Raw genomic sequence first — 14,041 nt, forward strand, 5'->3', positions numbered from 1 at the left:
GGGGGGGCTGCGTGCCGTGGGGGGCTGGGCTGGGGTTGCTGGCACGGGAGGAAAGGGGCCGACAGAGGAAGCCGCAGCCACCGATGTGGGATATACATACATGCATACACATATATATACACATACAGAGCTACATGAGGGCCTTCAAGCTAGAAGGGGGTTCTCCGGCAGGGGCTGTGTGACGGTGTTCGTCTTGGTGATGGCGGGTGGAGCGGTTGTGCGGCGACATGGGGCATGCGGTGAACTATATATATGGCAGGCTGCTAGGTGAGCTATATGCAAGTGAACTATATACATATATATGTGTAAATATATATATGTCTTATATGTCTTTGTGTGTATAAATATATGTCTTATATGTCTTTATGAATGTGTGTAAAAAAGGGCTACGATGATGATGTTGATGATGAGGCGGCGGCGGCGGCGGAGGCTGGCAAGTGTACAGCGCAGCAGGTGGACAAGGACGTTGGGATGCACATTTCTTGGTTAGTCGGTTACTAAGTCGGTTAATGGGTTGGTTGGCTTGGTGGTGATCTGGGTGGTGGTGGTGGTTGGCTTGGTGGCGAATGGAGGGATTTTGCCTGGATGGCTTTGTTCATTTGCATGAATGATGATGATGATGATGATGGTGATGATGATGGTGATGATGATGGTGATGATGATGGTGATGATGATGATGGTGATGATAATGATGATGATGATGATGGATGGATGGTGATGGTGATGAGGATTTGATGGCTATTGCGGCTGCATAGGCTGATGGTGCTCGGAGTGCGCGCTGACTGTGTTTTATGTCTTCGTCTGTGTTGTCTTTTCGAGGCGCAAATGGCTTTCTACGCACACTGTCCATTGCATCGATCAAAAAAAATTGTTGATCGAACTAATTATATGCGCAACATGGCTATAACCCACAAACATCCGTACATGCATGCATGTAAGATATTTTTAAATTTGATAATGCTCCCCGATGGCGAAATAGTGATTTCCCTACACTCGCTCCAATACCTAGACAACAGAGAGCAAGGTCGGTCGTGCGAGAGGCCAAGAGAGTTCCGCAGGTGTGTGCCCCGCACGGACTTTGTCTCCCGCGTACCCGCATGACCTCCCGCGTACCCGCATGACCTCCCGCGTACCCGCATGACCTCCCGCGTACCCGCATGACCTCCCGCGTACCCGCATGACCTCCCGCGTACCCGCATGACCTCCCGCGTACCCGCATGACCTCCCGCGTACCCGCATCAATACCAATACAACGTCCATGGGCCCCTCCCCCGGCTTTTACGGACACACCCGCACTTGTGTGCGGAACTTGTAACTTGTAACTTTGTCTGAACCGCGCAGGGGGGCCGTTCGGGTAACCCGGCCACGACGGCGGGGGGAGAAACGGCCCAGGGCACTGGAAGGTGTTGTTGTTGTTGTTGTTGGTGGTGGTGTGCTTGTTGGATGACGAAGAATTCCGTACCGGGCCCTCGCACGTATGGTGGCGCATTAATACGCCATATAGCGGGGTAGCGGCGCCCGCCCCGTTGCTGTCTGTCGACTATTGACGGGGAAGACTGATCGACAGTAGTCACCCCAAAAAGCTCACAGTCCTGTACTCGCTCGTGCTCCTTGTGCGCCGCCACCCGATCACCCACTCAACAGCAGATTGGAGGCCCGCCCCCCCAACGCTTTAAACCCACAACACCCGTATAGCTACAGGCGATTCCACCCCCCCCACCCACCACCACCAGCAGCTGTGTGGCCAATACCGAGAGCCCACGAGAGAGAGAGAGAGAGAGAGTCATCACTGCGCTAGCTATGATGCTTTATGACGGCCTCGATGATTGGCGGTTGGTATCGGCTTTCTTCGTCAGGGGCCGCTGCGCCTAAAAGCCCACCTAGGGGGAGGTTAGTTAAAAGCCTAAGAGCCAAGACATACATCTCGTATAGCTGCTACAACGCACCTCTCGACCTGTACAACAGATATATCGACGTGTTGCATCATCATCATCATCATCATCGCATTGGGAAAGAGCATATATGTACATATTCTGATGTATGTGTGTGTGTGTGTATCTGGATCCATCTACTCCTGGCTCCCGTGCACAGCCGGCTGCAGGACATACATGCAGGACATCCATGCCCATCTACCCCCTCCTCCTCCTCCTCCTCCTCACCACCACCACCACCACCACTTCATCACTTTCACCCACCATCATCGCGTAGCGATGGCATCCATCCATCCCACAATCTGCCTACACAACCTCTGAATATCCGCCTGCTGTTGCTCCTTCAACGCCTGCACCACCACCTCTGCCGGTGTGAATATGGACTGACCACCGCCACCACCACCACCACCACCACCGCCAGCTGATGTTGATGTCAGGGGTACTGGCAGCTCGCCCCCACACGGGGTGAGGTGGTTGCCTGGCAGGGTTAGCAGGGTGACACCTGGGGGGGGCGTGGGGGTGGGGTCCAGGAAGGGGGTGGAGAGGTGTGTAAAGGCGTAGATGGCGGAAGGGGCCGACAACGGGGGGTGGGGGTGGGAAAGGCGAGGGTGAGTGTGTCACTACACGACAAGGATGCGTACATGTGCGGAGGAGTCTGTTCACCCGGGGGGCGGCTGCTGACGGCAGGGGGTTCAGTAGGGCTCTCTCCCCCCCCCACACACACACACCAAAACCCGCTCTTACATAAACCCTCTTCTTCGCCCTTCATTCCGCCCTCCGCCAGCCTCCCTCACCCAGATGGCATCAACACACAGCGTCAGAAACAAGCTGGTGGTGAGAGCTGATCGCGCTATCACCCAGCGGTGGCGGCGTCACTCCAATCACCTAATGACCGAGTGACACAGCTCTGTCCGCATCCCCCCCCCCCACACACACACACAATAGGTGATGTCTCTCCCTCCCAACCTCCCAGCCTCCCAGCCAAATCGACCGGTGCGGTGATACAACACCGGAACGAGGCTGCCAGCCCACCCAGCCCCCCAAACCAACGGACCGCCCAAGCCCTCCGGGCGTCCCTCCCCCCCCTCCTAAAACCCGGCCCCCCCACCACCACCCACCACCAGCCAGTCGCGGTTGCAGCAGCGCAGCGATTTCGGCGCTCTCGTCAATGGAGTCGTCTGCGAACCGAACGAGCAGTGTGGCGGCGGTGCCGTACTGGCGGGAGATGAGTGTACGACTCTCCGCGGGGGAAGGCTGGAAGTCCGTGGCGCCGCCGTCAACCTGTATGTGTGCATGTGCATGTGCATGTGCGTGTAGGTGTATGTACGTGAATGCAGGTATTTAGGAACATGTATAGTAAACCCAAGGGGGGTGGAAGGGGAAGGGCAATTATTTCAATTTCAGATTCCCTTATGGCAGTGGACGGGTCGTACTAGCGGTTTGGCCGTCCTGAGACTTAGGGTTTTAACTTCCCCCCTCCCCTTCCTCCTCACCTCCCCAAACACAGCGGGTATCTGGTCCAACAGCAACCCCGCGCCGGAGAGCTGTCCCGCCCTGTCCAACCCCAGCTCGGGGGGGAGGAGGGAGACCAATCCGCGAAGCAGGTCGCCGCCCGAGGGGGGCTGGGGGGGGAGGAGGCCGGGCAGGGAACCCAGGACCGGTACGGCAGTGAGATCAGGAAGGGGGGGAGCGGCTGCCCGGGCCGCCCTCAGCGCTCCAGGGAGATTGTCCATGAGGCCAGGTACGGGAATGGCGTCCTTGACTTGCCTGTCAAGTGGTCGAGGTTGAGGGGATGGTGGTTTGTGCGTATGTGTGTGTGTGGGGGGGGGGGAGAAGAGAGGGAGAGGTGCGGGGGGAGGTGAGGGGTGTGGGTTTGGGGCAAGTACGGGCCAGTACGGGAGAATCACACTCTCACATTGGGCCCTATGAGCATGTGTGTGCGTATGATTATTATGACCATGTAAAGCCAGGTGCCGTAGTGCAGGTTATGTTGTGTTGTGTTGTGCTGTGTTGTATATATGTAAATATGTGTATGCGTACACATATGTTTGTGCACGCGCCTCTCTGCGTATCATGCTGAGCCGCAGAAGTGGACTTAGGATGAGGTGATGTCGAAAATCAGGGTGTTATGTTCTTTTTGTGAGAGAGAGAGAGAGAGAGGGCGCCCCATACACATCCCACAGCCCCCCTTTTCTCCACCTCACTTGTTGTTGTACGACATTATGATGTTGGAGTTCGCGGCCCCGGGGAAGTAGCTCCCGATCAGCATGTGCAGGAGTGAGCCGTTGGAATGACCCACTCCGAACAACGGGACGTCCAGTGGGGCCACGTCACTGCCAGCTAAGCCAATGCTGCTACTGCTGCTGCTACTGCTGTTGCTGCTGCGGAGTTCCGATAGCGAGTCTTCGAATTGGCGTCTCACGCGCCGCGCACACTCGTCGTGACGGAATGTGACAGCGTACGGCGTGGCGATGGCAGTGTAGCCGGCGGCGGCGATCGAGTCCAAGATGAGGCTGTAAACTACCTGTGCGTGCGTGCGTTTGTGTGTATGTGTATATGTTGCGGGAGGAGGGGGTGGAGGGGGAAGAGGGGAGTCTGCAAGGATTGCCGCTGCGAGAAAAACACTTCACGCTACATGCATTCCGCCTCGTGGCCAACTCATGGCCACACAAGCGACGGACAGACGTACAGACGAACCTGCGGCGCGGCGCCTGCAAAGGCTCCCCCTAAGAAATGCACTATGCCTTTGGAGCGGTAGCGCGGAGCCACCACCCAGGCGCCTGTGTCCTGTCGGAGCCAACGACATGAAGGAGGAGATGACAAGGTTTGAGGTTTGAGGTGGTGAATAAGGAGAGGATGAAGTGGAATGGATTGGTAGCTGACGTGTTCCATGCTGGACCGAGCCTGGCAAGTTAGGGTCGTCAACTCGTCATACCATGGGAAACGATGGCATCCGGCTGAGGAGTTGGATTGACAGAATCTATGGGAGCGACTTCAATATGTTTTTCTAGGTGTTCTGCTCACCAGTTTCATTATGTTCGACGCCGCAAAGACACGGACAGCGCGTCTCCGGCCCGAAACGACCCCTTGAAAGCGCCCTGCCGGGCAAAGGCTCCCTTTCATAGCTTTTCTGTCAATGATACATTTTTCCATCATGATGATATTCTCCGCGGCAGAGCAGGGTGAAAGCTGGAAGCTATGCGTCTCGCTTCACTAATCAACTTGTGGTTTGGCGTTAGGTAGTTGACAGTCGCTGTTCCCAATCGGAGATTGGCAATATGTTTCCTTGGTGAGGGTTATTTCGTGGCACGGAAAACGTACCGAAACATGGAGACCGGAATTACCAACCGTATCCAAATGCCAAACCCAGTATGAAAGCCTGCATCTGACCGCGCATATCTATTATATATTTTACACATTTAATTAATCTAATACGTGCTTTGAACGTGCGATTTGGCGTGTAAACGCCCGGGTGCGTCACAAGTCGCATAGAGCGCAACGTCAGGGCTTAAGGGCATGGCCCGTAGCATGTTTGCCGCGCCAGCTTTCGCCTCCAAAGGATCAACTCTCTGCCGCCCCAACGCGCTCGCACGGAGTGATTGCATTGCCTTCATCGCGCCGCTGCCCAGGGCTGCAGTCGCTGGCGCCCGTGATCACGCTTGCCGACTAATCGTGACCTCGACTGTCAAAGCACCTCTGGTTGCGCCACGGAGGCGGCAGTCATCGCCGGTGCTGGTTCCCCAGGCCGGCATGGCGTCAGCGTTAGCTGCTACACTAGGCCCAGACCTGGCCCAGGCAATGGCGATAGCAAAGCTTGTGGCCGCCGCGGTCGCTTTCGGCACAGGAGTACTGGGCGCCGTGGCCTGGCTGGACGCCAAGCGGAAAACTCAGAAACCCGGCCTGCAGTACACGCCCACGGAGGTACGGTACGGCATGACCAAACCCACACGGGCTCTCGGACCTGGGCGGCTAGCTGAGTCCCTTCTGCCGCATTGAGGCGGCAAAAGGCCCCACCTTCACTTGTGGCAGCAGCAGCACGAGCAGTAGTAGCAGCAGTAGTAGCAGCAGTAGTAGCAGCAGTAGTAGCAGCAGTAGCAGCAGCAGTAGTAGCAGCAGTAGTAGCAGTTGCTGCCGTTTGGACGATCAGATCGGAGCACACACAGTCGGAGAAAATAATTGCTGGGGGAGGGGGGAGGAGGAGGGGGAAGGAGGAGGGGGGAGGAGGAGGGGGGAGGAGGAGGGGGAGGGGGGCCCTAGGCGGCGACGCTCGGGATGCAGCCGGGACCCTCCAGGGTCGCCTTTGGGGGTCCTTTGCGGCGCCTGGTGGGGTGATGGTGTCGGTGGTGGGGTGGCGGTGGTGGTGGTGTCGGTGTTGGTGTCGGTGGGGTGTGGTGGGGTGGGGGTGTCGAGGGGGTGCAATGACGCCCCAATGAGCTGCAGGGAGGGGGTTTAAGATGAACCACGGGCGATTGATGCAGATACACCACAGATGGGCCTCCTGGAGGCGACATTGTCTGTCCAGGAGGAGACAAGGATACGGTATCAGGCCTTCGACCGATGTCGTTAAGACGTTAGTTAGGAATATTAGCTGACCTGACTGGGAGGGGCAGGGCATTGGGAGGGGGAGGGGGAAGGGGGCTCCTCGCTGTGCTCGTAACGCCCACACCTGCAAAATCATTCATCCTCCGTTCCGTACTAGTACGGCATGTGTTTGTGTGCTGACGCCACCACACCATCAACTTCAACATCAACATCACCACCCAGACTCATCTTTCCCGCCCTTGCTCTCCCGCACCCCCCCCCTCCGCGGCCCCGCCCCAGTTCAATCAGCGTGTATTGAGCGCCTGCCCCAGCCTTAAGCTGCCGTACGCGCCGTTGCCGTTTATGACTAATCCGGTGAGGGGCCGGGCTGAGCAGTAGAAGTTGAGTCAAGACCCCGAGGACTCCCACCCCCCGTGTGTGTGTGTGTGTGTGTGTGTTGCGGCTCTCTATCGGGGGGAGGGGGAAATGGGGTGGGGGGGTGGGGGGTTTTGGGGGTGAGGAGTCCACGTCCTCGCTCACTCACACCTCCGGAGGTTGATGTGGGGCTGGATTAGGTTTTCTGTGTTTGGGGGGGCCGGGGTGGGGGAAGGGGTGGGGGGAGGGGGTTGGGGCCTCACTGCCCTGGGGGGCCCCCCCGCACACACACACACACACACACATACACACACACACACACACACACACACACACAGAGGCGCACACGTGACGGCTCCACCGCCGTCTGCGTTCCCTCTCTCCACCCCCTCAACCCCCCTCCCTGCAGCACATTGAGACAATCCTGGCCGCCAAGACCCGCACCAAGCCCCCTCTGCGGTTGCGGAGGGAGATCCTCCGGACGGCGGATGGGGGCTGTGTGGCCCTGGACTGGGAGTATGTGCAGGAGGGGGCGCAGGTGTGTGTCTGGGGGCCGGGGGGGGGGGTAAAAGAGGGTTTTGGGCGGTCCAGGGGGGAAGGGGGGGTGGCGACAGCTATATGATGTCTGTGAGTGCGTGTGCGTGTGCGTGTGTTTCCAGAATTCGTGTTGTCCCCCCTCCCCCCCCCCCACGAAACATGTTTGCATACATCTATACATCTTTAGAGAGATGTATTTCTCCGATACCATACTCAAACATCAAAAGGATAAAACACATGCACACAAACGCACACATTCCCTCTCTCCCTCTCTCCTTCCCAGGCTTCTCGGGTTCAATCACCTCCCCCCTTACTCCGCCCCGTCGTCCCTCCTCTCCCTACCCCCTACCCATCCTCCCCCCCATTCCCCTCTTTCCCCTCCCCCCCCCAAAAGCTTCTCCCCGAGGACGCCCCCGTCCTGGTGCTACTGCCGGGTTTGACGGGGGGGAGCGGGGACAGCTACATCCTGCATGCCATGAGCAGTGCCCGTCAGGCGGGTATTAGAGCGGTGGTATTCAACAGCCGGGGTACGGCAGACAGTCCCGTACTCACACCACAGTTCTACAGCGCCAGCTTCACCGGGGATACGCGGTGGGGCTGGGGGGTGGGTGGGCGGGGAGTTGGAGGGGGGGCCGCCACACAAACACATAACCAGCAATAATGGTGGTGGGGCATGTAGAGGTTTTGGCAAACCCCGCAGACCTCCCTAGTGAGGGAGAGGAGAGAGAGGGGAGAGAGTGTGTGTGTGTGTGTTTTGTTGAGCAGAACATGCGTACATTTGGTTGGTTGTGCCACCTGCAGACATCCGGTCGGTTGTTGTTGAACACCTGCTCATCTCACTCACCACTTACTGCTCACATCCTGCACTTTCTGTCTGTGCACGTCTCTGTCTGTCTGTTTGTCTGTATGTATGCCTGCCTATCGGCCACCTCATCCCTCCCCTCTCCCCCTTTAGACCCCTGTCCCCCCTCCGTCTTCCGCCCCCTCGTCCCCGCCTCCAGCGCCGTGATTGCCCACGTCTCCCGCCGCTACCCCGCCTCCCGGGCCCTACTGGCCGCCGGCTGGTCCCTGGGCGCCAACATCCTGCTGCGGTACCTGGGGGAGGAGGGGGCGGCCACACCGCTGCGGGCGGCGGTGTCCATGTGCAACCCCTTCAACCTCACGATCAGCAACCAAGTGAGGGTCAGGGGGGATGAGGGTGAAGGGGGAGGGGGAGGGGGGATGAGAGAGGGGTGGGGTGCCAGGGGGGTGCCAGACCGAAGTTGGCCCCGTACACCCTTCCCCGTACACACCCCGTACACTCGCTTCTTCCGTCTCTCCCCCCCTTCATGGGAGCACTAAATTGGTTTTCCCCCCTCCCCTCCTCTTCCCGCTCCCGATCACAGGGCCTCACTCGCGGCTTCAGCCGGATATACGACCTCAATCTGGCCAAGTCCCTGCAGCGCATATTCGCCAAGCACGCGCTGTTGTGGACGGGTGTGCCGCCGCCCTTCCGCCCGGACGATGTGTCCGCCGGCGCCACCATCCGCCACTTCGACGACTGTATCACCATCCACAGCTTCGGCTGGCGCAGCGTGGACGAGTACTACGCGGGGTCGAGCTCGTCCTTGTCGGTGCCGTACATCACCATACCGACATTGTGCATTCAGGTACTCATAAAAAAAGGTGTTTTGGGGTGTGCGTGAGGGTTGTGTGGAGGGCGCTGGAGGGGGGTGGTGAACTTGGGGAAAAGTTGTGAGGGCGGGGTTGGGGTTGGGGAACTTGGGAAAAAGTCGAACAAGCAACTGCCGATGTGCTGGGAAGGCTGAGGAGGGGTGGAAAGGCGCTTGCTTGGTCTGGTAATGTTAATTCGGGTGGGCTGAGGGATTGGCGCGGGTTGGGTTGTGGCCAGTGTCTGCGGCGTGAGGGAGGGGATTGGCGCCTAGGGTTCAGGTGGGAGAGCATGGAAGTGGGGTTGGTTTGGTTCGGATATCTCCGTCTTCTTCGTTTGATCGTTTTATGACGCTTGGTTGCGTTTCTCCGCTCTATGTATGGCCTTTGGTCCAGGCATTGGATGACCCCATTGCTCCCAAGGAGGCGACACCGTTTGAGGCGCTCCGCCAGAATCCCAATTGTACGCTGGTGACGACGTTGACAGGCGGCCATTTGGGCTGGGTTGCCGGGCCGGGCGCACCTTTTGGAGCGCCATGGACCGACAAGGTGAGCGTTTTTTGCGGGTTCGTTGCCCCTCGCTGGGGTCCTATAAATCTTTCATATTAATAAAATAAGTTGAAATATTAAATTTGATGGTTGAATCTTTTGGTTAGCCGTTTGACCTCTAGACGCGTTGGTTGCATCGTTGCAACGACCGTTGGACGATTAGCACGTGCGCAACGGCTGCCTCCAGTGACGCATGTGGCTTTCGTTTTGTTGCAGGTGATGTTTGAATGGTTGAATAGCGTCGTTTCGGAGCTAACGCAAGTGGAACAGGAGGCACCCAAGATCACAGCTCAGGCAATTGTGCGGGCGTAAGAACTATCATTCGCAACCTTTGTATGTGATTTCTATTGGACGTAAATTATATTTGGAATGCAGGATCAGGGAAAGGAATAGAAAGGAAGCGTTCCTGAAACACTTCACGCAGCATTGGCGTTGAGCGCGTTGTCCGGTGTTATAAGCTCGCTGGGTGATTAGCAAGCTTTTTGCTGTATGCGGCGCATTATGGATGTTGCTGTAAGGGGAGCAAAGGGTTACGGTATGCCGTATCGATGCCGTAACCGTTAGGTCTGCGCCGATCGGTTTGTGAACAACTGGGCCTGAAGCCCTCTAAGCCTTGCTTTTATGAGCGAATATAAGTATCCATTATTTTGAAATGAATATTCTGTATGGACACCAATTGCCACAAAACCCTCCGAAATGTCGACAAGAACCCGCCGCAATAACGGTGGAGATGATGCACACCGTTGCACCCGAGGCAAAAGAAACAAGAATTTGAAGATGCACGTGGTTCAGTAATGCCGCGAATCGGGATAGCACGCTCACATCCGAGTCGAAACACGACAACTATCTGCTAATGGAAATGCCCCACTTGCGGCGTTAAATCTGCATTCATGAAAGAGATGGATCGGGAAGACGATGGAACGGGGAGCCAGCGGAGTGGCGCGACGGGGAGCGAAACGTCTAGCCAGCGGGAAGACTCAAAGTTCTTAATGAAAAAGAGGTATGCCTCCTTTTTGACAGTTAATTTAAGTGAATGTTAAGCAAAAAACAAGTGCGAATTAGCCGTGTGTGTGCTAACTGGCGCAGAGGAACAGCGGATGAAGAGGATGAAGAGGACTTACTGGAGCAGAAACGCACAATTGAAGACGGTATATTTTCATGTAAGCGTGCGTGCTTGGATTCACTGATTGGATTCAATGCGTTCGCGTCGGTTGCCTCGCATAGTCAGGTAGACGGCGTACTGTCAGCTGCTTTCCAAATGTCACTAAACCATTACATTTTTATGTTATCGGGCACATAGACACATTGTTTAAACGGATTCGCTCTTGCTTTAAACTGAAACTACACATTGATTACACACACTCGGTAGCGGCGAGTCCTTGTGTGCGATCTGCGTTGGCTCACATGCGCAACAAATTCAGTTTGAAGTTAAATAAACTACTATATCCATGCTACTCCGCTTATTCGCTGTGCCTGTCTAGGCGTGTCGAGGTTCCGGGCTTGCTACTGCTTACTAATGAATAATCCTACTAGCTGCTCAATTGCGCATTTTCTGTTCACTTTCGGACTGCGCCCGCGGCCACCGTGAGGGACCCCCGGGGGTTCGGCAAGTCTTGGCAGCGGCTGGGGTGCAACTCACTGCCAGCTCGATGGGAGCTAGGAGGAGCTAGCTAGGACGACAAAACGTAGAAAGACGGAAAGGCCGGAGCCTGATCAGGCGCTGACAGTGACGCTGGCGCGCAAGGAATAAACTTAGATGTGGGTCTTGGCGCGGCATGGTATAGATGCCCACCACTTCCTCGATTCGCTCATCGGTCACACACGTCTGTCACGAAACTCAAGACCTCACAGAACCCAACATACGGAGAAACCCACACACCTCTTCTGCTCCAAATCATCTTCGCCTCCCCAACCTTTGCTTTCCACGATAGGACGTTGGCACTTGTTATCCCTGACTTTGCGTCCTGCCCAAATCCCAATTCCCAAATCCCAATTCCCAATTCCCATCAACTCTTGGCTCTCCACTTTTCCACTCCGAGTCACGACACACACGCCCAGGGTCCTGTTCCCAGTTGCCCGCCGCCTCTCCTCTTCCATTTCGTTCTCTTCTCCTCCTCCTCCCCCAGGCATGTACACGCTGGTGCGTTCCTCGGCTCTGAGCGGCTGGAAGTTCGCCGTCTTAAAAGTGGCGCTGGAGTTCCTGGTGGGTCACGGGTGGAACAGGTCTAAGGAAGAATGCGTATGCATGTGTGTATGCATGTATGTATGTATGTGTGTTTTGTAGGAGCTACGACATGTAAGCAATGAGAGGCGCGCCTTGATGGGGAAGAATGTGTGTGCGTGTAAAATATATTTGTTGGGGGTTGTGCGCGTACCGAGTATGGGGATGAGGTTGGCTGGTTGTGTGTGTGTGTGTGTGTGTGTGTGTGTGTGTGTGTGTGTGTGTGTATGGGGGGGCCGGGGGGGGGGTAGCCAGTGGATGTGGGCGTACAACCCGCATGCGGGCGGGTCTGGGATTTGGTACAGTGACATGGAGGAATGGATGCAGCACATGAGCAATGATCGGAAATAGAGCCCTTAAATGGGATCTAATCCACGAATCCGCGAATCGCCCCACGAGGCCCCACAAGTTATATTTGGCTCGCTGAGTGAAGTGACGACCCCGTTGCCAAGATAGGACGTTGCTACAGCCCTTTGGGTTTCATGACCTGTCATTAACATCAGGGGGGGAAGGGGGAGGAGGAGGAGGCGGCATTAGACAGTGGGACAGCGCACGCACATGCACACAATTATAGATGTATGTATGTATGTATGTTGTTACAGGGTGGTTTAGCTTCACCAGCGGCCCCCACTCTCCCGAGGCAGTTCCCTGCTCTCCCCTGCGAGAGGGGCACCCTAATCCGTTCACCCCATCCGATTTCAGAATGTATTCGTTGGGTTCAGCAACTCACCACCTGCATCCAACCAAATCTAGCGAATCAAAGGCGCCTCAACTTAGTTCCTGGTCAGCTCGCAAGTTGATATTATCACGTCCTACACCGTCCATAAGATGGGGGGCCACCTCCCAATTCAACACTCCTCAAACACCCGAGGAGTCGGCAGGCGGATTTGAATCCGGACACTCCGGGAGCAGATGTCAGGCCTTAACCTCTGCCAGCCGCCTGCCGTATATTCATGTATGTATGTATGTATGCATGTATGTAACACCCAGCAATGAAACACCCCGTGACCTCGCACCTACCTTGCACCTGCAACTTGCACATACATACACGCGTACTCCCCTCCCCCTTCCCCCCACTTACACCCGGGGCTTTCAGACCTTCTTCCTTGTGGCGTTCAACACGGAATACACACATTGGGTCATCGACACCTCCAGCCCCGTGTGGCAGGTCGTACGATGGGGCCTTTGGCGCTCACCCATTATACGTCTATACGGCTATAAGACATACATTGTCGTCCTGTACGTCATGGTGGTCATAGTGTACGTGGCGGTTGCGGGCCTTGTGTTTCTGACCCACTCGATGAGAAGAGCAGAGCAGTCCAAGTGGCTGCGTACGGCAGCGCTGTACCTGCACGCCGCATACGACATTATTTTCTTCACCTACTATGCATCTTTCTTCGACTATTTCGTCTTTGCGGCCAACTGCGATTACTTGGGGAGGACCAAGAACCACATGTACTTCAAGAGCGTCAGTAAGTGGTTGAGGTGGTTGCGGTTGGAAATTTGGAAAAAAATTTGCTTAAAGGTTCTTTTTACCGCATATGTGCTGTAAAAACTGGTTTTGGATTAGCCTTTGTATGATTATGGATCCAAATATATCACCACATGGGTTGCTGCTTTCTTAATAATTTTTTACATTCGGTGCGATTCGTTTTTTCATGTGATCTGTGTCTTTTTCGGGCAGGGGCATCGGCCCTTGGGGCCCCCCTCAGGGCGCAATGGCCCCTAGGTTTGGAAGGTAACGCAGCTTCAGAAGGTGGTGTAACACACATACACACACACATATAAACGTACATTCACATTTTTCATTTTCAGGTTGGGACGTCGGCCAGAGAGCTTCTTCTTAAACTACATAAACACAGTCCCCCTTTAACTCCCCCTATCTCCCCCTCCCCCCTTTATCAGTGTGTTTCGAGATGCCCCACCTACTTCACTTCTGTGTGGCCATCTTCACCGCCGTCGTCTTCCTTGCCGTAACCGCCGGGCTGACGGTGGCATCAGCCGACCTCAACCCGGTCTCCCGTTCCGCCCTGGCCTCACCCGCCGTGCAGCCCCGCCTCAAGATGCTAGCCGCCAAGGCCGCTTTCATTATGTGCGGGGGGGTGCTGGACTCGGCCCCCATGGTCCAGGCGGTTCTGGATGTGTGCTGGGTGGGCCTTATCAGCTGGTGGAGCCTCAGAACGGTGTGAATCGGGTTTGTATCGCGGGGGCTTTGGCCTCATGATTAGGGGGTGGGCGACGGCGTTGACGGAGTATT

At 56.2% G+C, this 14,041-nt stretch overlaps 2 protein-coding genes across 2 annotated transcripts in view; one reads left to right on the top strand and one right to left on the bottom strand.

The window, feature by feature from the left end:
- Positions 1 to 2,166: 2,166 nt before the first annotated feature.
- VOLCADRAFT_72563 (uncharacterized protein) lies at positions 2,167 to 5,160 on the bottom strand. The gene is made up of 6 exons (XM_002946234.1): positions 4,956 to 5,160; positions 4,629 to 4,718; positions 4,136 to 4,455; positions 3,596 to 3,698; positions 3,050 to 3,212; positions 2,167 to 2,433 (listed from the first exon to the last, which is right to left on the bottom strand). Exons 1-6 carry the CDS (start codon positions 5,085 to 5,087, stop codon positions 2,198 to 2,200), a joined length of 1,044 nt encoding a protein of 347 aa, XP_002946280.1. The 5' UTR covers positions 5,088 to 5,160; the 3' UTR covers positions 2,167 to 2,197.
- A 161-nt stretch (positions 5,161 to 5,321) lies between these two features.
- VOLCADRAFT_102878 (uncharacterized protein) overlaps positions 5,322 to 14,041 on the top strand; it is a gene marked incomplete at its 3' end in the record, with an annotated part of 36,379 nt that continues 27,659 nt past the window's right edge. The window contains exons 1-12 of the mRNA XM_002945878.1: positions 5,322 to 5,852; positions 6,753 to 6,827; positions 7,237 to 7,365; positions 7,759 to 7,955; positions 8,366 to 8,540; positions 8,750 to 9,013; positions 9,411 to 9,563; positions 9,780 to 9,871; positions 10,650 to 10,723; positions 11,690 to 11,766; positions 12,881 to 13,256; positions 13,690 to 13,934. Coding sequence (XP_002945924.1) covers positions 5,448 to 5,852; positions 6,753 to 6,827; positions 7,237 to 7,365; positions 7,759 to 7,955; positions 8,366 to 8,540; positions 8,750 to 9,013; positions 9,411 to 9,563; positions 9,780 to 9,871; positions 10,650 to 10,723; positions 11,690 to 11,766; positions 12,881 to 13,256; positions 13,690 to 13,934 — 2,262 coding nt within the window. The 5' untranslated portion in view covers positions 5,322 to 5,447. The remainder of the gene's footprint in view (positions 5,853 to 6,752; positions 6,828 to 7,236; positions 7,366 to 7,758; positions 7,956 to 8,365; positions 8,541 to 8,749; positions 9,014 to 9,410; positions 9,564 to 9,779; positions 9,872 to 10,649; positions 10,724 to 11,689; positions 11,767 to 12,880; positions 13,257 to 13,689; positions 13,935 to 14,041) is intronic.

The sequence above is a fragment of the Volvox carteri genome (assembly GCF_000143455.1).
Source record: "Volvox carteri f. nagariensis unplaced genomic scaffold VOLCAscaffold_1, whole genome shotgun sequence".
Classification (NCBI taxonomy): Eukaryota; Viridiplantae; Chlorophyta; class Chlorophyceae; order Chlamydomonadales; family Volvocaceae; genus Volvox; species Volvox carteri.